The sequence below is a fragment of the Euleptes europaea genome, chromosome 5 (genome assembly GCF_029931775.1).
Source record: "Euleptes europaea isolate rEulEur1 chromosome 5, rEulEur1.hap1, whole genome shotgun sequence".
Taxonomy (NCBI): Eukaryota; Metazoa; Chordata; class Lepidosauria; order Squamata; family Sphaerodactylidae; genus Euleptes; species Euleptes europaea.
In genome coordinates, this window is record NC_079316.1 from 34,746,690 (window position 1) to 34,773,367 (window position 26,678).

Below are 26,678 nucleotides of genomic sequence, written 5' to 3' on the forward strand. Positions count from 1 at the left end.
AGCTGCTGCTTAATTTTAAAAAAAATGACTTCTGTTTGAAAATGAGACAGTGTAGCAGAAATAACAAGGTAAAGATATTTCTGCACATGCATTTCTCTTGCTTGCTTATATAACTTTGAGTTTTGGCCAAGCTGTTGTTTCTCAGTATGACTTTTTCAGTTTTATAAAGCACCTTTCGTACTGTTTGAAAGCTTTTCTATAGAAGTGTAAGTGGAGAGCATCTTCCTGGAATATTCTGTTAGTATACTTGTCGTGGGTTGGTTGTGAGTGATTGCTCAGGCCTGGCACCATCTCAGGTTTCCTCTGAATGGTAACAAAGACTGTGAAGTGTTGGTACTGCAGTAAGAGGCATGCTTCTTTAGTTCAGCTAAGAGGGAATGTTTTTGATTCTCTCAGCTGTGTAAGTATTTTACAGTATATGTCTACTACCTTTTGTCTTCAGTAAAAATTGAACATCGTTTATAGCATGTTAAATAAAAGATTATTGGCAGCTGAACACAGATAACTGCTCTGTCCTGGGGGAGGGGTGAAGTTACTGTAGTTTGTCACTTAAATGGAAATCCAAAATTGGAATCTGTCACCTGTGTTTCTTCGGGACTAAACCATGTTTTTTGAAGGAGAAACAATGGCTTTAGTTTCATGACATTAAACACATGTAAAAACATGAAGTCTTCTAAAGGCTTCATAGTTATGTGACTTAATTTCCAATAGTGTTAGAGAGCATAGTAAGAGACTAACTGTTCTTAGCAAGTGGAGTTTCTTAAAAGTAAGCTAGGAAGAAATACATGACTGGATAATATTTGACTATTCAACTGGTATGCTTTTCTGAATCATATTTGGCTCAGAAATGGCATGCGTATTTGCTCAGAAGTGGGCTAACGCATTCCATTGCCTTGTGGTTTATTATAGGACATTGTGGATGACATCATTTGGTGCCTGCATTTTTAATCTAGAATTGCCATTATGTTGGTTTTTCTTACTGGCAAGTGCTTAGAGAATGAGGTGTTTTTAGAGTTCAGCTGTGTGTTTGTAGAGTTTACTGTTGTGGATTCATAATGAATTAATTCATTGTGTTTTAAGACACTTGTAGTATATGGCCTTGATAAATGCAAATTTGAATACTGTTTCTAAACACATGCCTAAATACAGAGCTTGCTTACATAACCTGTTGCTCTGCAAACGTGACTTTTAACAACTTAAGCATGTTTCTTGTTTACTGAAGTTCTCGTTTCAGCCTCTTCATTTACCTTGGTAAAAACATGTGTTGCAAAGAATTCTGTGCATTGCCCTACTTTGCTGTTGTAATGTATAGCAGGAATATTGCCAAATCATTTAAAATTGCCTTGGACAAAGTTAGAGAGAGATCGAAGGCCTGGTCTGCACATGCTGCAGACTGAGGTGAGCAGAGTGCCATGATGGTAGAATGGATATCATTTTTGCCAGCAGGGGAGGGGACTGAATTTTTTTGAAGTTCTTCATATGCCACTTTAATAATATCCTCTAAGAAGAAGCTAGGACAGCATGCAGCGAACTAAGCTAGAACCTTTCTCCCTAATGTGCCATGTTTTTATTTTCAAGGAGTTCTTAAATAGCAGAATATTAAAAATGTTACTTTCCCCACCTGCAATCTAAAGTGGCCCCATGTCACTCCTGGAGTCTGCTACCTCATTATGCTGTATGTGTAGACTGGGTCTGATGCTTACAAGGTCACAGGGCTTTTCAGTCTCAGTTCCGGTTGGTATTAGATCTGTGTATGATATATACAGTCTTTTTGAGATAAACCTTCATTTGTGGTTCACCTGAGGTAAGATTATCAAGCGTTTATTTCAAGGGAAGCAGAAATACTTGATTTTTAAATGTACTTTCCTTGAGGAATATGTTTTTTTTCCTTATCAAAAATCCTCACAATTTATTAACCAGTTAACAGACTATTTAAAACATAGTCAAAAAGGGCAAAAGTCCAGTAGCACCTTAAAGACTAACAAAAATATTTTCTGGTAGGGTATGAGCTTTCGTGAGCCACAGCTCACTTCTTCAGATACTTCTGAAGAAGTGAGCTGTGGCTCACGAAAGCTCATACCCTACCAGAAAATATTTTTGTTAGTCTTTAAGGTGCTACTGGACTCTTGCCCTTTTTGACTACTGCAAACAGACTAACACGGCTACCCACTGTGAATTATTTAAAACATGGCAGCTGTATTTGAAAATAATGTGTAAAAGGCTGGACTATATTTGCAGGGTAACTATTCTGTTTCCAGGGTCTGTTTTTGAGTAAGATCAATATGTACATGCTTTATATGGAAAAGAAGTCAGCTAATAGTTCTCATTACAGAAATAGAGAGGGATGGTTCTTTTTTTAACATGGGTATTGAATATCTGTAGTAGGATGTTCGTATATAAGTGGTTCCCAAAGTGGGCAGTACCACCCCCTGGGGGCGGTGGGATTACCTAGGAGGGCACTAAGGCAGGGGGGGGTATAGGTGGGCCCCTTCAACTGTGTTGTTCACTAATAGATCAAGCTACGGCACCATGTTGGCAAATTTGGTGGAAACTATCAGAATTTTTTTCCAGACTTTGAAGAGCTGGTACCACTGGATCAAATTCATCAGTTTTGTTGAATAATTCTCAACTAAAAAGTTTTAATTTGAATTTGAATAAGTGTGTGTTACTGTTTTGAAATTTTATTGTTATCTTCTTTAGTGAGTCATGCAAACCCCTTTTTTGATTAATTCTTTTTATAGGATAGAGTAGGGGGCGCTGGGGTTGAGTTTGTGGAACCAAGGGGGTGGTGGCCTGCAAAGTTTGGGAACCACTGGAGTATGAGATATCAACACTTGAGTTTGCACTGGTAATCAAACCAGAAGGCCCCTTAGTCTTGGGGTTGCTTAATGGTAAAAAATTAAGTGGGTGTTATTGACCAATGTGTCCAAAATGGTATTTCTCATAGAACAGTATTTCTCATAGAAATTCAGTGTTCATAATGGTGGATTAAAGTTTTTGAAAATTTCATTTTCAGTATTTACTGAAGCCATACACTTTCTTATCAGTCTAGCTACTTCTGCTTGATTCTATAATGAATTATTGACTTCACGGCCTTCCAGTAGTTTCATGGCAGAAGACTGTTATCCTAAATGAAGAACTGACCTCATATTGGAATCCAGTAAGCAAACAGTCTAGATGCTGCTGAACAGCCCTCTATAATGGATCCTGCATCTCTCTACTAGATAAGAAAAAAAATGAGGAACAACATAGGAAACCCATGACAGGTAAATGTGTATTGTGGGGTTGCAGAACTATATGGAGTAATAACACCTACTCAGGTCATTGGGATGCAGTGAAGAGAGAGAAGGGGGTTAAATTGTTCCCATCTTCCTGTTCAGCAGCTGACAGATGGAAAATGCAGCCCACAGATCTTCATGGCTGTTATTCCATGCAGGTTATGCAATCTTAAGAATCAGCTATAGTGGGGTTATAAATGGCTGTGGGGAAGGAGAGAGGGGAAAGCAGAGAAAATCCATGACATTGCCTTCTGCTGATGGATCATTGGATCCCAGCCCATAGTATTTTGTTGAAGAGGCTATTTGCAGAAGTCTTCCTCCATTTTTTAACTAAAAAGGGCTTGGCTTTATTAAACTGAGGCGAGGGGCAGGATATATAGAAATGAGGCATTTATGGTCAAATGGTATTGAAAAGGTGTGAAGTTAGAAAAGGAGTGTTTTTTTACCAGCTTACTGGTTGTCTGTGCAAGAACTTTGCAAGCTAGTTAGAGAAATAATTTTGGGAAGTGTAAAATGTCCTTCATCTAAATCCAGCTAAGGGTGCATATGCCTATATTCCTAGTTAGATGACAAACCACAGCCTGCACAAAAAGATGCTAGGCATGCCGTTTTTCCTTGATCCAGCTGTGGAGTTGCTTACACGTATTCTGGACAGAAAATATGCCCTTCACCTGTTTGAAGGGAGGGGCAGGATTCAGTCCCATTGAACAGCTGATTGGCATCTTTACTGATTATGTAAATGGAGCTGTGTGTGTACAGTTTTAGCTCTTGCAAGCACACATAGCTGCCTTGAGAACTTTGAAAGATCAGAAAATGGATTGTATAAGGGTGTATATTTCACTTATTAGTTTTGTGTAAGTGTGAAAAGGGCACACTCTATGTAACTGTCTCCTATGACTGTGAGCCGGTGTTTGAACAAATGGGGAAAGAATGCAGAAAGAACTCTGGGACCTGGCAGTTGTATAACACTTTTTGTGCAAGCCCACTATGACTTCCCATGAGAGTTTTGGCTGTTTTTTTCCATGTTGATCTCAGAAAATGAAAATATATATATATATACACCATTGAATCATGGCAATCTGTAAGGCTTATGCACTTTGGAGCTCTCCTCTGATTCAATGTACTTCTCCCATTATATCTTGGATGGGAAAGAAGGGACTTTGTGTGCACATTCATGTGAGTAGAATGGCATTGTGCAATATTGTCGTCTTGGGAAATAGGGGGAAGCTAAAGTTCTGCCTGAATAGGGAGAACCTCCACTGAGTAGACTGAAACTCTCCCAAGGACAATAAATGCACAGATTCACTTCCTCAACCTCAGTCATTCTTCATTGGGGAGCAATATGCTCATATCCTCTTCAATCTCAAGCATACTGGTCCTAGGCACACGCTTACCTACCTAAGGATAAACATCATTATCTGTGAGATTTGCCTCTGAATAAGTGTCTTTAGGATTCGGCTGCATATTTCACAAAACAGTGTTTGCTGCTTTCTCTCGCTCTCTTTTGTGGGGGGGGGGGCGCCAGTGTGGTGCACTAGATAGATTGTGCTTTTGGATGTGGAAACTCATGTTCAAATTTCTGTTTGGCTATGAATCTCCCCAGTGACTTTGGGCAAGTCATTATTGGCCTATCTTACCCCATATCAGTATTGTAAGGATAAACCTTCATGCAGAGTTCCTTTGAGGAATTGTGGAATATAAATTAAGTATTTTTCCCCTTTGTTGGCGTGTGTGTCTTTTTTCCAAGCAAGGTTTCTATTGGCATTATTTACAGGTGAAATCAGTTTTGCAGCCATGTAGCTTTCTGTGTAAACATATTAATAATCTTGCTGCTTGGTATCCTTTTTAGGAACTGTTTCCATAATTGTTGACCAACAACAACCTGCCAGATAAGATTTAGCCAAAACTATTAGTATCAATACATGTGAATGTGGAACCCCAAATGGTAAGTACAACTCTTCAACAATGTTGTGTGGTACAAGCATATGGCAGACTTCCTGTTTATCTGAAAAATAGCAAAAAGTAGTCAGTAGAATGGCCCGTGAATGTTCAGCTTATGTTTGATAGCACTTTGTCTGTTCATTGGAGGAACTGAAATATAGGTGATTTTGCATAATTCTGCAGATAGGAATTGCAGTAATCATAACACTTAGTTGCTGGGGTGATATTTTTGGATTCTGAAGAGAACACCAGAATTTGTACTTCCTGGTGCACAGATTTCTAGGTTTTATCTGGAGAGAACATTTTGCAAGCAATAGTACAACTGCTTTTGTAAAGACATACACTTCTGTTGATGATCTAGAGTGGTATTGTTAAGAACTGATCTGTGTAGGGGCAGTAAGGGGTTAAAAAAGAGAAACAGTTACACAATATTTCCTGCTGCTCCCCTGAAATAGTTTCCTTGCTTAGTATAAACACCTACCCTAGGCTTGATTTTTGGTTTTAAAAAATGAAGCTTGTAATAAATAGAGGACATTGCTTTTACAAACAGCAGAGCTAAGGCAAAAGCAATAATATTAGCACGGCTTTTGTGACTTTCACCTTCTTTGCTCCAATAATCACTCTTTTCTGCATATTTTATGATGGTACTAAAGAGAGAGTTAGCTCTGGCAACGTTGCAGTTTTCATTATATTGCTATAATTATCTTATGATAATAAAAGCAGCTTAATACTAGCAGAATTTCTTAGCAGTTATTTCTGAAAATCTAAAAATAGGTGACATAGTAGAAAAGAGAAATTTGCATGCCAGTCCCATATATAACTTCTATACACCACAGCACTTTAATAAATAAGTGATCCTTTAAAACATTTATTAGCTGCCTTTCTTCCATATGGAGCTCAAGTTGGCTTACAATATAGATAAAATACGTTAAATAAATTACATTAAATAGATAAAGCAAAATTTAAAATCACAGTTTAGGACTGCTAGTAATTGATTAAATGCAGTCCTAAATAAAACCATTTTCAACTGCCTCCTGAAGATCAACAACGAGGTGTTTGTCCCATGAGTGTGTGGCTGCTACCGAAAAGACCCTCTCCCATGTGCCCATCAGACAAGCGTCTTTGATTGGTAGGGCAATCAGGAGGATCTCTTCTGCGATCTTAACTCCTAAGCAGGAACATATGGGAGAAGACAGTCCTTCAGATACCCCATCCCAAGCCATGTAGGGCTTTGAAGGTCAAAACCAATACCTTGAATTGGGCTTGGGAGCAGATTGGTATCCGCTGTAATTGCTGTAATTATCGGGGTCACATCCTCCCAATAGCTGGTCGCAACCAGTAGTCTAGCTGCAGCTTTCTGCACTAGCTTCAGCCTCCAAACACTCTTTTAAGGGTAGCCCCAAGTATAAGTATATAAGCCAGCTCTGCAAAATTTATGTGTCTGGCCAACTCATGGTTTTCAGTTCATGTGTCACAGGCTTGCAACCCAAAAGGAAAGAAACAGAGTTATAGAGTTGTATGGCACATCAGAATTGTAGTGTTTCCTTTTGGTCCGTGAGCAAATCTGGAAGTTGGAGTCCTACTTCCAGCCATCTGAAACAACATCCATCCTTTTGGAACATCCTGTCCTCTGTCGTTCCAGCCCAAGAGGTCATTTGTTTTTGTTCTGCATCCTGCCATACGCTGCTGCCTCTGTGTTGAGAGAGCATATACGAAGTACTTAATGCTGTCAGGTCATTGATTCATCAAGTACTGTCTAATTGGCAGCAGCTCTCCAAGGAATGAGGCAGAGGTCTTTCTACCAGCCCTGCTGCTAACAAGCCTTCAACTGGAGAGGTTGGGAACTGAACCTGAGACCTTCTGCTTAATACAAGAGAGTGTTGTTTAAACTCCAGCTGTAAGGGCAAAGTTTACTGTGATTCTGTCTGCTTTGGTTCTGGTTTATGGCTGCTTTCTTGTTAAATAATACCTCCTGTAATCAGGTCTGTGTTTTCTTTACAGTAGGTGGCAGTAGAGTAGAAGATAATGCAGGCTAGAAACCTACCTGTTCAGTATTCAGATACAACATTAAATGTAGATTTCTTAATCTAAATATAATCTACTGGTTGTCATAGTAATGGAGCCATGATACAGTTAATAGCTTTTGTAATAAATAATCTAATACGAAAAATATATTTAGTTGGACTTGGCCCTTTAAATCAGAATATTTAGTGTACCGATTGTAGAAAACGTTAAAAGTTTGTTGTATAGAAACATTATTTGTTACACTAACTGTGCAGGGTACCACTATAAGGAAATGTATTACCCTGTTCAATTGTCATAAACCAGATTGCCTCTGTTTGTAATTCCTACTGTGGCATTCTAATATTAGCCTAAACAAAAAGAACGAAATGTATGCTGTAAGAATTAGTTCCTAACATGTTGTTTCAGAAGACCTGTTCTGTATCCTGGTTCATAAGTATGCCCCACATTGCTGCTAATAGTTCATCCTGTATCCTGAAGTACAGATGTTTCTGCATTTGTTTAACGCTAACTTTGGATTGGTTTATATCAAATCATGTTAAAAGCATAGTTAAGCAAAGATTGAACTTGTGTTTGTGTGTGTGTGTGTGTATGTGTGTATATATATATATATATATATATATAGAGAGAGAGAGAGAGAGAGAGAGAGAGTATAACATTTTTCTTTGATGAATGCTATTCTCAAAAGAATTTTACATTACTTTTTGGGCTTGTTCAAACAATAATTCACCCCCAGGATTCTGCCATTGTCAGAACAGGCTCACGGGGGGCGGGGGATTGGAATCTTGCACAATTTGGGTTTTCACATCATTAAAAGAAATTGCTGGGGTTGATGTATGTGCTGATTGCTTTCCTGCTATTTTCTTTCACCTGGCACTCCTGTTTCAAAGTAAGGCTGCCTGTGAGTAATGAAGGAGTACTACCTTTAATTGTTTTTTTTTTTTTTTTTTGGCCCATCAAGTTACATCTAATTTATGGTGACCCCTGGTAGGGTTTTCAAGGCAAGAGACATTCAGAGATGGTTTGCCTTTCCTGCCTCCTGGTATTCTTTGGAGGTGTCCCATCCAGATACTTGCCAGGGTCGACCCTGCTTAGCTTCTGAAATCTGACAAGATCAGGTTATCCTGGACTATCCAGATTTACCTTTAAATACCTATGGGAACATTGTAAGATCTTTAGCTGAAATGCAAACATAAATTTCCAAAAGTGGTTTCACAAATGTATGATGACCTTAACTATTCCTAAACAATATATTAATACTTCTTCTGTTCTAGGTAAACTTTGCATAATATAACGTAAAGTTGGTTTGACAGAGAATAACTTAAAATCAGTTCATTTGTGCTTTTTAACAAAGATACCTTTGGAAATTTAATGTAAATAATGATCATTCTTGGACAGTAGAAGAATTGTGTCAAGATTATGATCATGATGAATGAAGTTACCTAAGCCAGTAGGTCAGAGAACACCGTCTACTATCAAGGCATTTTAATTTGCATTTTAATTGCCAATGTTTTAATTGGCATTCCTACATAGAAGGTGTCCTCTTGGTAGAACAGCATCTGGCTGACATCATGATCACATCATGCTGACTTTATTTCAAAAGAGAAATCCTTAAGGTTGTAACCAGCTCTGCAAAATCATGCTGTGTTTGTGGACTTGATCCATAATGAAGATAGAAAGAAAATATATTTTCTACATAAAGATAAAATTTAGTGGTTTACTCACTTGATCCTACGAAGTGTGTCCATCCTTACTATGGTCTTCCCAAAGTCTTGTAGTGTTCCCCGCTCCACTGGGATATGGATGGGGAATATAGTTTGTTGCAGAAAAGACAACCATGCTACTGTACCCCTCCCATCTTTTAAAAATGTTTGTGTGTCAAGAAGTTATTCTTTCTGCCCACAATGCTGCTTTGTCATTTTCTTTCACTGACAAAATATGGTTTTAGTGCTGCAGTATCACCTCAATCAGAGCATAACCTTGAACAAAAATGTAGCGAATATGTGCTGCAAATGAAAAAAAAAACTACATTTCCACTGGTAGGAGAATATTGTACGGAAGGGCTCTTTTTAGCAATACCGTCACACATGCTTTGATTGTTTCCCCCTCCCTCACTTTAAAAAGCATATTTATACGTTCAGTGCATTATAGCAGCAACATCTACTCATTTGGCCCCAAGTAGACCTCGATGATATAATCTGCCAATAATGATAAAAGAGTAGGCATGGTTATGAGAGCGTCTTAGGATCATCTGCTTTGTGTAAAGAATGAATAGCTGCTGTCTTTTCCTCATTTTGTTTTATGTGTGTCAGCTTTCTTTTCACCACCTGGAAATAAATGCAACCCTGCAGGGTTGCTTACTGCCTATCTTTAACTTTGGCTCATGTTGAAAAGCAAGGACAGATATTCTGTGAATTGCAGAATTCCCATCTGAATATTTAAGTTATTTGTGTGGTAGTGTGTGTAATTAGCCTTGTGGTCTACTATGCATGGAATCTTCAAAGTGAATCAAAGCTTACATGTGTTTATATAGGGCAGGACTGTGCTACCAGATTCTAGTGCATAATGCTTAAGGGAGATTTGTATTTCTTGCCTGTATCTCCAACAATTTCCCCCTCAATACATCTCTATACTGATCACATTCCTAATTCTCTCTCTTTCTCTCAGCCTCAGTAAATCCAACCCCTCATTAGGCTTGCACCTGAGATTGTCCATGGATAGGTAGAAAGACGCTGAATTGTTCAGGAGTGTCTGTTGTATTACTTCTATTGGTGTGTGATCCAGGGCAATGCCATCCCTATCTCTGGTAGCTTATTATTTTGTTTCATGTGCCTTATGGTTGGAGCGGAATGTGTTGAGATGGGCTAGTTCATCTTTAACTCAACATGTCCTTTGAGGCAATGTGCCAATATTCTTAACTTTCCTTGTTTTTGCTCAAGTGTTAATGCAATTTTATTTTTACTTCTGAACACAGAATAATTTGCAGAGTTTAATTTCTTTTTATGTCTAATTCTCAGATTATAAGCACACCGCAAAGATTGACCAATTCAGGAAGTGTTCTGATTGGAAATTCATATACCACAGTGCCAGCCATGGTCACTCAGACACATATAACAGAAGCCACTGGCTGGGTCCCAGGGTAAATAACCTATTTGTCTTTTCTCATTCTTGCACACTCCTTTCAAGTTCCTTTTCCCCCCTCATAGCTAAGAGTTCACTCCTCAGTGTGTTGGAGACCTTTTGACCCTTGTGCGCAGACATGTTACTACTTGACTTTGGTCAAGGTTTATTAAGTTACATCATTTATACATAGGTTGATGGGGGAACAATCAGGATGGTTTATACAATTAAAACAAGTCCTTACTATTTCCATAAATTTGTGTTTTAACTTCTGCCAGTATGGAAATGTGTATGAAATGTTTCTGGTTAGAGGAAGAGGGGAGAAAAGAGGTTCCACAAGAGGGGAAAGTTTTAATGCTTAATTACTTAACAAGAATAGCACAGCCTGTTTTGCTGGCATAGGTTTCCTGATCATGAAAAATAAATGTTCAGAATTAAGTAGCAGGACTTTTCTTTGAGCTTGGTAGTGACTGTTTCATTTATCCTTGTATGTGAGAGTCTTGTGTTCAGTGTATTATACTTAACACTTGTTGCAGAGCCATGTACACACTTTCTTACCCTAAGTTACCCAAGAATACCATCAAGTTTATAATCTAAATAATCAAGACAGTTTGAATCTCTTTCCTCCTAAAATAGAGGAAACAGGATGCAGAAATGAAAAACATTTATCCTCCCAAGTAGGTAGTAATTCATTAAATACCCTTCCTTGATGCCAGAAGGGAAGTGTGGTTTGTGCACACTGGGACATGAATCCAGGGTTACAGTTCCACTTACCAATTAGTGCTGCTTTGGGTGGGGGTAAAGAAGCAGGATAAATATTTCAGTAAGTGTGTGTGTGTGTGTGTGTGTGTGTGTGTTAAGTGCCATCAAGTCACTTCCGACTTATGGCGACCCTATGAATTAATGACCTCCAAAATGTCCTATCCTTAACAGCCTTGCTGAGCTTTGCAAACCCTGAGGGCCATGGCTTCCTTGATTGAGTCAATCCATCTCATATTGGGTCTTCTTTTCCTGCTTCCTTCAGTTTTTCTAGCATTATTGACTTTTCCAGTGACTCTTGTCTTCTCATAATATGACTAAAGTACAATAGCCTCTTCTCGGCAGAGTTCAGGCTTGATTTGATCTAGAACCCACTTATTTGTCTTTTCAGTGGTCCACGGTATCCGTAAAACTCCTCCAAGACCAGTTTCAAATGAATTAACTTTCTTCCTGTCTGCTTTGTTTATTGTCCAACTTTCACAGCTCTACATAGTAATGAGCAATACTATGACATGAATTAATATGTCACCAGCGACACATCCTTACACCAAAGAATCTTTTCTAGCTCCTTCATGGCTGCCCTTCTCAATCTCCTGATTTTTTGGTTGCAGTCTCACTTTTAGCTGATGACTGAGCCAAGGAATAGAAAATCTTTAACAATTGCTAGTTCTGCAACAGCCTTAAAGTTGCGTAATTCCCCAGGTATTACTTTTGTCTTCTTGATGTTCAGTTGTAATCCTGCTTTAGCACTTCTTGCACATCTGGGTTTGTGTATGCGAGGACAGTCTTCCCCCATGCATTCCTTCTCATTCTTTTTAAGATCAGCTAATGAGTCCCTGCTCTGAATTCCTTTGTAGACAGACGCCAGACTGGCATCTAATAGGAGCAGTGTCTTTTCTGTGGGTTTTCCAATATGCATTTATTTTTATTTTATTTTTGGTCTTATATCCCGCCCTTCTCCCAGCTGGAGAAGGGCAGCTAACAACAGATAAAACAACATAAAACATTTAAAAAAATACACATTCCCCCAATTAAAACCGAACAATCTCTAAATTAAAAACAGATGACACTCATTTTCCGGCACACAGGGGCCAAGGCCAGCCCAGAAAGTAGTCAGGGACCCCTATTCCAGATCTAATAAAGTACAGCAAGGGGAATAGGAAGGGAGGCCAGCTATGTTGGAAAGCTGTTGCTGCCCTCAGCACAGGCCTGGAGGAACATCTTGGTCTTACAGGCCCTGCGGAACTGCATCAATTCCTGCAGGGCCCTGGTCTCATTGGAGAGGGAGTTCCTCCAGGCCAGGGCCAGAAAAGCCCTGACCCTGGTTGAGGACAGCCGGGCACACATTGGGCCAGGGACCCCCAGCAAGTTGGTGTGTGCAGAGCATAATGCTCTCTGGGTGGCATACCAGGAGAGACATCTCACAGATATTACGGAACACTGTTTCTTTGTGAATGGACTCTTAGAGTTGCCTGTGTCTTAGTGAAGACTCCCCCCGCCCGATTATTTCATTATATTCAATACATGAGACTACATAGTACATATCATATCATACAGTATCCGTGAGGTAAGGTTGGACAATCAAAACAAAGTTCAATATCTCTTTTTTGACTAATTCTTTAGATTTGTTTCTATTCCAAAGAATAATGAAGGGAGACCAGAGTTGTACAAACTTATCTTTGGTTTCTTACTAGACAACTGGCAAAGAATAAAATTGAATATAGATGGGGATTTCCATTTAAGTTTTTGATCAGATATAAGGAAACTAATATGGCTGCTAGAACAATCTGAAATGGTAAATTTTTTTGGGAAGTTTTGAATAAATCCTTTTGATATCATCTGTCTTTCACTGTTGGTGCTTCGTGGTGTTTTATATATGGTTGATAGTTTAAAATTGGTTTTAATTCTGAAGGTGTCCTAAATAGGCTATTTAGGGGAAAAAATTCTTACCCTGGTTTCTAAATAATCAAAACAATTGTTTTGTAGAATTTTGGTTGGGTTACTTCAATTTTCTTAGATGTGTGCTATTGCGTTTTAAACTGCAACATTATTTAAATTTTCATTTTAAGCTACTTTGAATATGTGTATATAAAAGCATTGGATTAAAAGTATGGTTAAATCATTGGAGACATAGAATTGTAGTAGGTTTTTTCTTTTGCCATAGTACTTGGCTAGCAAGTACTTAAGGATATCTTGGGCTAAAAATATGTAATACTGTGTAATCATACACGTTCTAATGTTTTGACTGTTTTAATATATTCAAAGGGACAGAAAACGAACTCGAGATTTTATGGAAACAGATTTTTCAGAAAGGTATGTGTTGCTATTGATTTGTAACGAACCTTATTCTACCAATCAAATCCTCCTTGAGTCTTAGTGAGAAAGACAATTGATTAATTTGTTAATTTATTAAACTATTTTTACCCCACCTGTCCTCTTGGTTCAAAGCTGATTAAAGTAATTGAAGTATAACAAGTTAAAACCAAAATAAAATAACAAACCCCAAATACTCCCCCCCAGCAAAGAGATACCTGCTGTTCATATCCCATCAAAAGCCCTGGTAAACAAAACAGGCCTTGCAAGACCTCCTAAAGTTCTCCAATGAGACCAGCTGCTGTAAATGAAGTAAATATGATGACCAGCTCCTTTGAATAAGGTTATAAAATTCCAGTTTTATCTCTGATTCTGTTTTTCTGTAGAAATAGTTTTGTCTGCTGAACTGGAACAAATTCTTCTCTCTCTTGTACTTGCATACTTTTAAATTCCTTTTACTTTTTCCTGTTTTTTAGTTTACTTTTAAATTCCTTCTAAATCATCTGTCTAGCACAGGGGTAGGCAACCTTTTTGTTCCAAGAGCCAAAAGTGATGCACCATCTATCTGTGAAAAATGTTGATTTGCTGATAAAATATGGGGGGGGGGGTGAGGAAGATTGTACATGGCCTGACACACTTGGCACATGCCAAACCCCAGTGGCACTATTGACTTCTCGGGGATTCACCTTGGGTTAGCTTATCATCAAAATCAGGGGATAATCCCCCTGCCCTAGTTTGATTTTCACATGGAAAAATGGCAGGGGGGGAGGCAGGAGGCCTTCTCGCCCCAGCCGTGATACCGTTCTGAGCCCATGTGGACTCTATCCTATTTTTAAAAAGGAGTTCTTCACAGCTGCTATGTGGCTGCGGAGAACCTGGACCCAAGTCTTTAAAAACAGTAGCATGTTGTTTGGCCCTCAGTCTAATTAATTCTGCAAGATAATTGGGTGCATACATGAATTTATTTAGAAAACTTTTATTGCAGCCTCTCCAGGGAGCCTGCTTGCAGTTTACAAAGTAAAATCATACATGATAAAATCATAAAATAGCATAAAATAATTAACTAGTTATTTAAAAAAATAGCCGGAGAATAGAAACATTTAGCATCCTAAAATGATCTCATATAACAGTCCTTCTGATTTTTGTCTTTTCTGCAGTAAAAGAAGCAAGAAAGGAGATAAGAACGGCAAGGGTCTAAGGCATTTTTCAATGAAAGTGTGTGAAAAGGTCCAGCGTAAAGGAACAACATCATATAATGAAGTTGCAGATGAGCTGGTATCAGAATTTACAAATTGTAATACCCTCTTAGCTACAGGTTCAGTAAGTAAAGAACAACAAATATTTTCTCATAACTACATTTTTGTCCTGCCTGACAAGTTGCAGTAAACTTTATTAAGACCAGAATGAAGTGATTTTTCACCAATGGAGAAAAGGGCAAGTTCTGTCACAGCCTTATAGGAAGCCAAAAGGGGCAGAGGTATTTTCTTTCATACTAATTCTCCTCCAAAAAGAGCAACTATTTAGAATGATATGAGTAAGTTATGTGTGTCAGAAGTGACAGTTGCTGCTTTGGTCATACAAACTTTCTACTTCAGCATGATCTCATGGTTTGTGGTGTCAAGGCAACCACTTGGTAGTGAGGTTATACAGACAGAGATGTCCTAGCACTCATTCCAGAAGTCTTATGGCATAATATATGACCAGGGAGAAATAAAAGGACTGAATCAGTCACAGGAGATAAAAAATAAGGCCAAGGCTGATGGTGCAAAATAGGTTAAAAATATATTTTATTACTCAGGTAAAATTCCCTATGTGTTTCACCCAAGAGGCTTCTTCAGGGGAATCTATTAGTCTTGCAGTGGTTTTCAAAGAACTCTAACAGATTCCTCCGAAGAAGCTTCTTGGGCGAAACGTGCATAGATTCCCAACAGGAAAGTGTGGGTCCAGCGAGCAACGAACCTCAGGTAAAACATCCATGCATAAACGACCAATGTTACTTAAATCTTGAAGATATCAAATAAGTCTAGACACAGGTTTATTCCTTGTATAGGCTGGCCTAGATATGGTAGGGGGAGAAGAGAGGAGGCTAGAAAGCTAGTTTGCCTTTGTGAATATTTTAATTTTTTCATAAGCCTGTCTGTAGTTTTAGTCATAACAATGGTATCCTGCTGTCTTCCTAAGATGAGAACCCAAAAAAAAAAATTTCATGCCATTGGGTAGAACCTTAAAAGCAAATTTTAAACTTTTTTGATATCTGTATGAGTGATATATGTAACAGTTTTGTATTTTACTCAGGCTTATGACCAGAAGAATATTAGACGTAGAGTTTATGATGCACTCAATGTGTTAATGGCAATGAACATTATTTCAAAGGAGAAAAAAGAAATCAGATGGATAGGTCTTCCTACGAACTCAGCTCAAGAATGTCAAAATCTGGAGGTAAGGGAGTGGTGGGACATGTTGATCACCTAAAAACTGGACATATCTGATACCTAATTCTTTCCTTGTCTTTATAATAAAGGAATCGTACTTTAGAATAACAATTTTTATGAACTATAGTATTCATCGCTTTTTTATGTTAACACAAGTGAAAAGGCACCAATCAAATCTGAATGTGTCTGGCAAATTTGCGGTGTATGTTGTGTGCACTGTTGTTTACTTCCCTAAAACAATTGATTTCTTCACAACATATATAAATTTGTCCACAAAAAAGACTCATGTTAATCTGTATATTGTTTTGTATCTTTAATTTTGCATTCGCTCTGAAGATTGAGAAACAGCGACGTATAGAACGAATAAAACAGAAGAGAGCTCAGCTGCAAGAGCTTCTACTGCAGGTAAATTTTTCAGAATTCTACTTGTAAATAAACCAAGGATATAGTTGCTTACTAAAATAAACTTGCTGTCTCAGTCATTCCTTTTTGAAATTCAGTTGAATTCCTGCTGCATGCTTTACAAAGCACTTCCTCACTGGTTACGTATAGATCCCATGTCATGCTCTCAACCATCACCCTTAGAAATGACATTTTTGAAATTAACTTGTACATACTTAATTTTACATTCCATAGTTCAAAAACCCTCTGTTGCTGAGCTTCTAGAAGATCATTGCTGTTACCCAGCATGAGCTTTATCACGTTCTGAGACATTAACCTAGGAAAGGTTATGTGTGCTAAAATCTGACTAACTTCACTTCTTTTTACAGCAAATTACTTTCAAGAATTTGGTACAAAGAAATCAACAAAATGAACAGGAGGATCAGAGCCCTCCAGCTTTGAACTCTACCATCAAGCTGCCTTTTCTCATAATAAACACAAACAAAAGAACAATTATAGATTGCAGCATCTCTCCTGATAAGTGAGTGTGACGTGGAAGCATGCATTTTAAATGTTCAGTCTGTTTTGTAAAAAGTCTAGGAAACTTGTGACCAAAAAAAAAGAGGATTGGGTTTGGTTCATTTGTAAAGTACTTGGCTCTTGCATTTAGTCTTTGTTATTTCTTGCCATATACTCATTCAAATAGTCCAAGAGCCCATGCAAATATATCATGATACAGAAGAGTTGAGTATTCAAATATATTCAACAAAATTGTGGAATTTCCAAAACTGCCATTCTAACAAGCAACCATGTGGGCAGCTTGGAATTCCAAAAGTTTGGTGGATCAAGTTCCCCAACAGAAAATAACATCTCCCACCGTCTAATGAATTGCCAACATTGCTACAGGTTGCGGCAGAAACTTTGAAATGAGTCTTACAAATAGTGATGAGTGCCAACAGAAACACATCATTGTGACATACAATCCTGTCATTGCAAAACATGTACTTAGGATAACAAGTAGAAGCAAGTTCTGTGTTCAGCGATTTGTTCATGATGCCTGGTGGATTTCACATCTGCCTGGCAGAGGGAAAGTTCATAGAAAAATTGGGAGGTACTCGCATCTTGGCAGAAGTTGGAAATGCTTGTACATGAATCATTGAGTTTATAGCAGGTGCCCTTTAACAGCTCTGAACACCTGGTAATCCAGAATCTGGATTCTGTTCCCACTGTGACCTATCTGATGAAAAACAGTTATTCAGAAAGGAAGATTAGACTGAAGAACTGAGAGTTCATGTACAAGGACAGTCAGGCAAGCTTGGGAAAATGGCACAGTACTTGTTATTGCTACTTGATGTGCAAGTTTTAAAATACTAGTAATTACAAATGATGTCACAAGACATAGTCTCTTAGCATAAGGTAGCCTTGAAAATAGAGGTTATTTGGATCAGCTTTAAGGGAGGCAAGAGCCTTTTTCTTTGTGAAACATTAAAAACAAAATGTATAGGCCCAGATTTTTGAGTACACTTTTTTTAAAGGCTTCTTCAAGCAGCCTTGAAAATTTAAACTAGTTGTGTTCCTTATAAAGCAACTTTTATCTTCAGTTTGAAACATCAAAAACTGTGTTTTGAACCTCAGATATTATGAAGTCATCGTATGAACTGTCATAAATTTGAAAGGAGAACATCTGACATTAGTAAATTCTATGTTCATCTGGGCTGTTCTTGTATCCCAAGCAGCTGTCTGTGGTGACAGCTTCTTATATACCCTCTCATTAAGGTTTCATTCAATCAATTGCTGACACGTTGACAAGGCTTGTTATGGTTGGTTCTAGAATTCTGCACTTTAGGAGACCCCTGAAAGCATCCCTTCTAATTGAAAATGTTCTGAACTTGCAAGTTCTATAGTGTTTTTTAAAAAACAAACAAACAAACCTTAGCATCACTCACTTTCTTCACCAACTGAAAATATGTTGAGGAAGATTCAAGTCCAATTGCACCTTAAAGGCCAACAAGATTACCAGGGGATAAGCATTTCTAAAGTAGCCAACCAGCATAGAGACCAATACAAGCAAAGCATCTAGGAAAGTGTGTGTTTGTGGAGGGGTGACTGCTGTTGAAGAAAGCATGTCTGTATTCCTTTTGCAAAATATCTGAGTTTTCAGGTGAACTATGCATGCAGAATTTGTCCTTTGCAAACTAAAGGGAGATTTGGCTGGCTCTTTCCAACCAAAATTTCGATGCAAATGGACCTTATCTGTGAAATGTTATCAGATCATCTTTCTATGGATAGAAGCAGGAGGCTGTTACCTCACAATATATACAAGAGTTTCATCCCAGTGGGAAAATCAGTAGGGTTCTTTTATACCCCTGGTACTTTCTGTTTGTTTGTTTACAGAACTGTAGTAGGTAACTGCACTTTGGGAACTAAGACATTTGCACATTAGTAAACAATGTACTGAGAGGAAAAAGTTATAGAGCTACTTATTTATGTATTTTACCTGCCCCCAATGAAGTTCTGTTAGATAAACTGTCATAAAAGTTTTCAGTTAATATAAACCAGAACAAATGTATACTGATGTGGGAGGGGAAAGCGGAAGAAAGACAAAAACTTTGTTTTTGTGACAAGGCTGTAGATGACCTTTAAAATCCATTGGGTTTAGTAAAAGGAAAGGTTCTGGCTTAAGCAATATTTTCCTCATCTTTGAATCTGTTTAATGAGGGAGAAGTTTACCTCCTATTGCCTTGCATGGAAAAAGTGTTTTAATTGGGAAATATAATAATTTGAGCCCTGCTGAGGTGCCAGTTACACAAATGCAATCAAAGCTCTTGCTGAACCAAGCTATGTTTTAAATATATCTTTCTCAAGAAGTAATCTCCTGTGTGTAATTGAATTTGGACACTTGTTAACATAATTTAGAAAATGCAACTAGGCTACTGTAGGAAATAGTCTCACTTTGATTTTTATTCTTTCTGCAGATTTGAATACCTCTTTAAGTTTGATAATACCTTTGAGATCCATGATGACACTGAAGTTTTGAAGAGAATGGGAATGTCATTTGGTCTAGAGGCAGGCAGATGCTCATCAGAAGATCTAAGAGCTGCTAAATCCCTGGTGCCAAAAGCTTTCAAAAGCTATGTCACAGGTAAGACAATTGCATACCTAAATGGTAGCTTTCTGGTGTTAGATAGATTTAGAACAGACACACATTAATGGGAGACTGTTAATCCCTGCTGCCAAGGCTGTGTTTAAATGTTTAAAGAGTCCTGTACAGAGAGACAGTGCCGATTTTAGAATGAGAATCTAAAGAAGATCCTGACAATAAAGTTTGTAATAGGTAGTGTTGAAAGCTGGATAACAAGACCAGAAAATTGACTTGTGGGGAGAGCCAATGGCAAGGGCTGCTCCTCCACTTGGCGGCAGTAAATTTATCCTGATATAACCGAACTTCATTTAGCTAACACAAGTGCAAGCATGTTTAGCCTGTGCCTGCTGAACTGAATTAGCTTACCCTACACTAAAAGAGCCAAACAAAAGAAGCACCCTTGCTGCTGGGAATAGGATATCACCAGCAATATTTAAGAATCAAGTGGATTGCTACCCCAAATCTGCTTTGATAGCCCCATGTCCTGAAGTTACAGCTAGGGACTTCCATATATGACCCACCATCAGTTCTTTACAAAAGCATGCCAATCAGAGCAGGAGGAAACTTGGTTTGTTCTCACATTTTTGAGGGGCTTTCTTCTTCCACATTTCTATGAAATGGCACATTCCATCCCATCCCCAACCTGCGTGTCGCTATTTCTAAGGTTTTCCACATTCCAGAAGACCATTTTGGAATAAATTATTCAAATCCAAAAAGGCCCTAATGCCAAGGGTAAGCAACTTCTGCAAGACGGTTTCTCTGATTCCCTATTCCCCATGCCACAATATCCACTGTTCCAGAATATCCCTGGACCTCAGAAATGGCTTTTCACTGAGTGGAAGGCGTTGGGGGCAAGACATTTCTGGATTCAAGCCATTTTTCCAGTATAACATGTCATTCAAGTACAATAATTCAGTTGGCCTTCATAGAAACTATGGTCTACCATGCTCCTCCTGCAGCCATTCCCCATATGTCTTAAAGTTGTATGAAGATCACCTAATTTAAATTCATACAGGTCAGGTCTTCTTAATCCATTCCATTCAGTGGAAAAGCTGAGGGAATTATGTCAAGGCTGAGTCCATTTCTATGCTTGATGGGGACAAACCAGAAATCGTCCTTCCCACAGTGGATGTGTTTATTCATAGACCTCTTTTTTCCCTATGGGGACCCAAAACACCTTACAATACAATCAGACTAATGCAATAAGAGACAGAGACAAACAAATTGGGTTTTTTTAAAAAACAAACGAACAAACAAAGCAAGTCTTCCTCTCTTTTTCTGTCTGTCTCCTGGCAGAACTCTGGATTAAGAGCTGAAGTACAGGAGAGCCTTAAATACCTGTGAGAAAAAGAGATGAAACAGGCTCATTGAGATATTATTCAGCTGCTGCTAGCCAGTTAGCTAGCAGGATCTTCCCCATTTACTGCCTTGCCAAAAGTGCCTCTGAGCCTGCCCAGGCCTTCTGTTACTGAAGTAGAGGGGTTTCGCTGCACCTGAAGCCATTGGAGGCCACAGTGAGCAGATGGCCAGGAAGATGTGATCAGAAGATGCCAACCCATTTAGGAGCTCAGCCTCCCTTTTGGTTGTTGATTGAGGCAAGGAATAGAAAATCTTTAACAGATTAGTATCTAGTTTTTAGATACTGTTGGGTAGCAAAGAGCAAACAATAGTTCAAAGAGTCCTATCAGTTCTCATAATCATGACAAACTGTATAGCATGGTTGTGACTAATTTGCCTAACCATTGAAGCCAGAGGCCCGTACAAACAATGTATCTAATTTAATTATGTGTTGTAAAATTTTCAAGAAGAGGATAGGAACCAGGTTTGTGTAAGGTTCTCAACAAAATCTAACTTTTCTTCATATTGTCGGCATAATCCTTTCTTTCAAGGCCTGTGGCAAAGTGAAAATGTAAGAATATCCATTTTTAAAACGTATGTGCCTCTTTAATGAGTGTTCACAAATAATTATTCTTGATTCATGGCTTAATTTATCATTGAATCTATACAAATGAGTAAATGAGCTTCCTATTTTGATAACTGCCAATCAGAAATTCCAGTGACGCAGGTGGCTGCTTTGGTGTCACAACTAGGTTTGCTCTACCAACTTGACAGCAGTTGCTTCGTTGTCTGAGCCAAACTTTAGCAATTGAAAATCAGATGATGCTTTCATAGAAATTTTAAAACTAGAGCAATTATATTGAAATCTTTTATTATTATTACGGTCCTTAGACCAAGCATAAAATGTTTGTGGTGACATAATTATATTGAAATTTTCACTGTCTGAGGTTTCTTAGAATCATTGAAATAAATATATGAAATAAAATTAGCAACGTACCTCCCGGATGTACTGAATAAACCTCTGAGATGTCAAATGCTGAACAATCACTTATACAAACCTGACTGTGTTGTATTAATTTCATACAACTAATATGGCAGCTCTAGAAATGGTTAACGCTTTAGCTAGACCATGTTGTTCTTCCTAATATGTATAAGCAGATGATCTTGTTTCCTGTCTTTCTGACTAGGAATAATTTCTTGAAAATCTGGCAAACAATGACAGTAGAACAACTCAATTGTTGTAATGTTTCATTTACTTCCTTACCAACCTATGCAAATGATCCTTTGGGCTAATTCTCCAAGTTCAACTTACTGGATCTATGATGCAATTCTGTCTTCAAAGGGGTTTTCCCAGGAGGAAGTAGGGCATGTTAAGGTGGAGAGGTTTGACTTATGAACTTCATTCTTATATTGTTCGCTTTCTCATTCTAGCTCTGTAATTCAAACTCTAAGGCTATGCTTGACTTGAGATAGACAACCCATTTTGTTAATCAGAGTGAAATGAGGAAGGGAATAGAAACTCAATAAATGTAGTGGCAAAGCTATGTATGAATTCAAATTGATGAACACCTGAATCAAAGTTCTACTTGCTTGTTTGTAAAAGAAGACTCATGCCAGCTCTGTTGGAGTGAAGAAAAGCTAATTATTCTAGCCCCACAATTTTATTTTTCTGTGTTTAACCTGTGTTGTTGAACTTTAATGCTGATAGTAACCCAAGTTCTGTACAACAAGTTACACAGAATACTGTAAAGATGGTACACCAAGAGTCCCCAACATGGCGCCTGCAGCCACCATGATGACGCTGTAACCTTTTGTGGTGCCTACCAAGGGTTTTAAGAAAGTGGGCGGGGGGGGGGGAGGTGAGTCTCCTGCCCAGCAGGGCTTCTGAGCAGTTGCTGCTTATAGGTTCTGAATAGTTTTCACACAGTTTATATAGTGGAAGGAGAGGAATTAGAAACTAGGAGGAATATGCAGAACACTTCTGTTTCAAATGTCTCAACAGACTCTGCCTCATGATTGCAGAGCAAAAATGAAGCTGGAATTTTCAGAAGTCTCTTAAGATTTCAGAATGGTGTGAGTTTCGTACCTAGAGAGCACAAACCTCTAAAGCTAGAATGGTTCTTCAACAGGAAAACTGCTTTTATGTGTGCACTTTATTGTTATCTTAAGTGACAAGTGTAGCATGTGGCATTGTAATTAACTTTGTTTTCTTTTAGACATGTCTGCAGGAATTTCTTGGGTGAACAAGGGGCTAGTTTTCAGTTCTTCTCAAGCAGGTTTACCTTTTGATATAGTGGGTGATGTTCCTATTTCTAAATCAAGGTAAATATGTGTTTGATTTGCTTTTATGTGGTTTGTAATAACCTTGTATATAATAGCCTCCCCAGAGCCTTTAATTCCTACTAAACACTAACACATTCATATTGATCCTTGGTGAGGCTCATTTTAGTTACATCTCTGTTGATTTCCTTTCCCTTGTATATGTTTCCATTTTTGACTGTGAATGTGGAAATGTGCATTTAGGTTTAAGGGTAATTAGACATGCTTTCCATTGTGATTGGGGAAAGAGGCCTTAAACAGGGGATGGCACAACTACTAGGTTTAAACTGCTAAGGGCACAAATGAATGAGCGTCAGCCTTTTATCAGTCGGTTACTCAACACTTGAGAGCTCTTGGCAGAATGTGGGACTTAGGCAAAGCAAAAAAGGTGCTAAGGGATATGTTCTGTAAAAATGTGACTACAGTTCCCACTTTGTTTTGAAAACTTCAGGGGAATTGTGGGAACATACACATGTAGATGTTACTTGTGGATAAGATAAGCTGAATTAATTTCCTTGCATGGATTTTCTTCAGCCTCTCTGTTTCATACATAACATTTACATGTGTATGGTCTCATAATTCCCCTAAGTGGATTTTGAAATATATCTACAACTGCATTCAGTTTTTTATTAAAAAATTTTCCTTTAGTTCTGTCTGCATCATGTTCTTCACTGCTTTGTGCAGCTCCCCTTTTTTCTGTTGACTCTTCAGCAGAATGTGCAAACTTTCCCTCTCCTCTTCTGAAAAACATTATGTATGACCTGATATTAGGTCACTGGAATGTTCTGTATGTGGAAGTTAGTCTGGAATTGGTTCATTGGTTTATTTTCCCTACTGTCCTTTTAAGCAGCTTAGCATGTGTTTTCTCCCGTTTCCAGTTTGGGCTGGAGGTTAGTGGCTGACCCAAGGTCACCCTTTGAATGTCATGACAGAGTGGAGAAAGCAAACACTCCCAGTCTGGTACTGTCCACCACACTAGCTTTCATCATTTTCATAACAAAGTAGAAGCCGTTACTTTTCATTCAAAATTGACAAGTGACAAATATGCATGTGTTAATTAAGCCCAAGATTCTCCCATCATATATCCTGCAGTACACCAGGTGTTGTATTGCAGCACTGTATAAATGAAATAAATTGAAATTTTATAGCTGAGAGTGTAGTGGATGTCATCTTTTAAAGCCCATCTAAAAAACTGTTAAAGAGGAGACAGGTTTCTCTGATAACTAATTTTCTGCTTTTTGGTAGTGGAAATCCAGGGCTGTGTCTGGATGCTGAAGTGGCCCTAGCAACAGGACACCTTGTGGCCCCCAGCAGTCAGCAGTCCAGCGGTGCAACATCACACTACTCAGAGTCACGTGGTGAAACCCCATGTTCATTCAATGATGAGGATGAGGACGAGGATGAAGACGACCCCTCTTCACCAGAATGAAGGCAGAAACCAGCGCTACAAAATGCTGCTCCTGTGCGCTGTTAGCGTGAGCTCATGTTCTTTATGTAGCTTTCTTCCCCTTTTGCTGTATGTCTTTGAGGTTTAGGAAAGATTCATCCAGCGTGAGAGAGACTCAAAGAATTCCTAATTAAGCCCAGAGCATGATCCAGTCCTTGAATTCATATATATAGGACAGAGCGGAGAAGCCCTGACACAGGCAGATGGCCACTCTAGGGTGAAAATCTACAGTGTCACCAGTACTGCTGTCCAGTGCCTAGGGGCAGTGTGGATCCCATTTGTTAGTCTTCTTTAGATTGGATGGGAGGGTCTGGTGAAAGGCAGGCTGCTGCTGTGTGTACGTTGTAGTCCTGGACAGCACGTTGTCAGTTTGAGAGGTAACCTACTGGGCCATAACTTGTTTGGTGCATTGGGGCCTACTGGGCCATAAAACTGTATGTCACCTGCTAAATCCTGATGACTACTTGAGCCAGTCTCTATCAGCCTCAGTGATGTTGCCTGGCAAACTGGGAGTCCCCCATAAGGTCTTGGGCAAGCCAACAGTATGAAATGCCCCTGCCTGACTTGGTCACATGGCCAACATAACAGCTGCACACTCACCCCTTCCAGGCCCACAAGCAGAACGGTTTTCATATACAACCAAGAAAAAAGACCACTTTCTGGAAAGGTCTGATAGAGTGTAGGTAAAGTGCATAGTTTGGTTTTCTGTAACATGGTGTATTGCTTCCTTAGCTGCTGACCTTCATTACCTAAGATTCTTGTTATCTCATAGTCTTGTGACAATACTAGCTTTTTTGTGTGTGCAAAAGATCATCCTCCAATTCTAATAACATTAAGGAGGCTATTGAGATGCATGTTTTGGCCTTATCAGCTTGTTGATTACAGAAATGGTTACACAGATTCATTCAGGAAAATATAGCATTTCAACAGATCTTTTCTATTATCCATTAGTAAGTAGCAGGAGGATACTCAGCATTAATACATATAAAAGATAACCAATACTAAATATTAATTGGTCTGTAGTGTTACCTGGTTTTTATAAATGAAGTTAATTACAGGGAGCTAAAATTGTAGACTGTAGTGTTTTATATAATTTTAGGTTAAGAATATGCTACTAAATCCAAGCTTATTTGGTTACCATGAAATAAAATTATACTCTGATATAGTACTATTTCCAAAAATTCTACACGAGACCCACAGTAATTTATAAGATATAACTATTTTTAAAGAACCAAAAGGAAATTTTGTCACTGATCTTCTGATCTCAGGTTTTTAAAAATTATGACTGTGTAATTCCATCTATGCTTAATGCACTGCTAATGAGAAAAATCGCTCCATGGTTTGTAAGTAACTTCATGAAAATATATTATTAATCACTTGATGCTTAATGCCATAATTTAAGGAGCATTTTTACTTGTGATCTCAGAGAGGCAATTTTTAAAAAGTTTTTTTTAATAAAGGAGTTTGAGCACAAAGTATTGTGATCTAGTTCTGAGGAAATGAAAGGAATATATTTTAGCGTCTTTTTTCTGTGTGCTAGTTATATTCTGCAGTGAATTTTTACAGAAAAGTGTTAACATCCGGAAGAGTCAACTCTGTGAAAGCATTTTTTGTCTTCCCAGTACCTTGCAACCTGGGAGCTAACAAGCACCTGTTTAATTTTTAATATGGTTGTTATGTGAATTTTGGCAAGTTGTCAAAGAGGCCTTTCTCATATCTCTGTTTTTGCAACACTGAAAGCAGGTCTGTAGCAAGCTCTGGACACTGGGCCTGAACAGACCTTAGATTGAACTTGGCCTTATTGTGCCAGAAAGCTGGGGAAGTGAAGAGACGCAGTCTTAATCCTCATTCAAACTCTCATCTACTCTTTAGCCTCTGTTGGAAATCTGAGGGGCAAACTGTGCTTGACAACAGCAAACCTACATCTTTAAAGCTTTTAAACAAGTCTGCCTAATTCATGTGTAAAGTAGGTTAGGTGTGTGTGTGCATTTTCCTCTGGTTACATGCCAGAGGAGCATGTGGGTTGTAAGCATCTCTTTCCCATCTACCTTGCTGCTTGTACTCTTTCTGGGTGTGTTTCTGCTCCCCAACCCATTACTGGAAGTGAGCATGGCTAGTTGAAAAGTGCCTGTATGGTGTTTTTTTTTATTTTCCTGTTAGGAAAGAGTATAGCAGCCCCATCTGTA

At 38.5% G+C, this 26,678-nt stretch overlaps 1 protein-coding gene across 1 annotated transcript; it reads left to right on the top strand.

Moving 5' to 3' along the window:
- Positions 1–307: 307 nt before the first annotated feature.
- On the top strand, positions 308–24,474 carry TFDP2 (transcription factor Dp-2). Its single transcript, XM_056850402.1, is given in 11 exon segments — positions 308–400; positions 5,146–5,223; positions 10,259–10,380; positions 13,386–13,433; positions 14,591–14,753; positions 15,729–15,872; positions 16,202–16,270; positions 16,636–16,787; positions 19,222–19,388; positions 22,943–23,048; positions 24,291–24,474. Coding segments are annotated over 11 exon segments (1,326 nt in total).
- Positions 24,475–26,678: the final 2,204 nt, after the last annotated feature.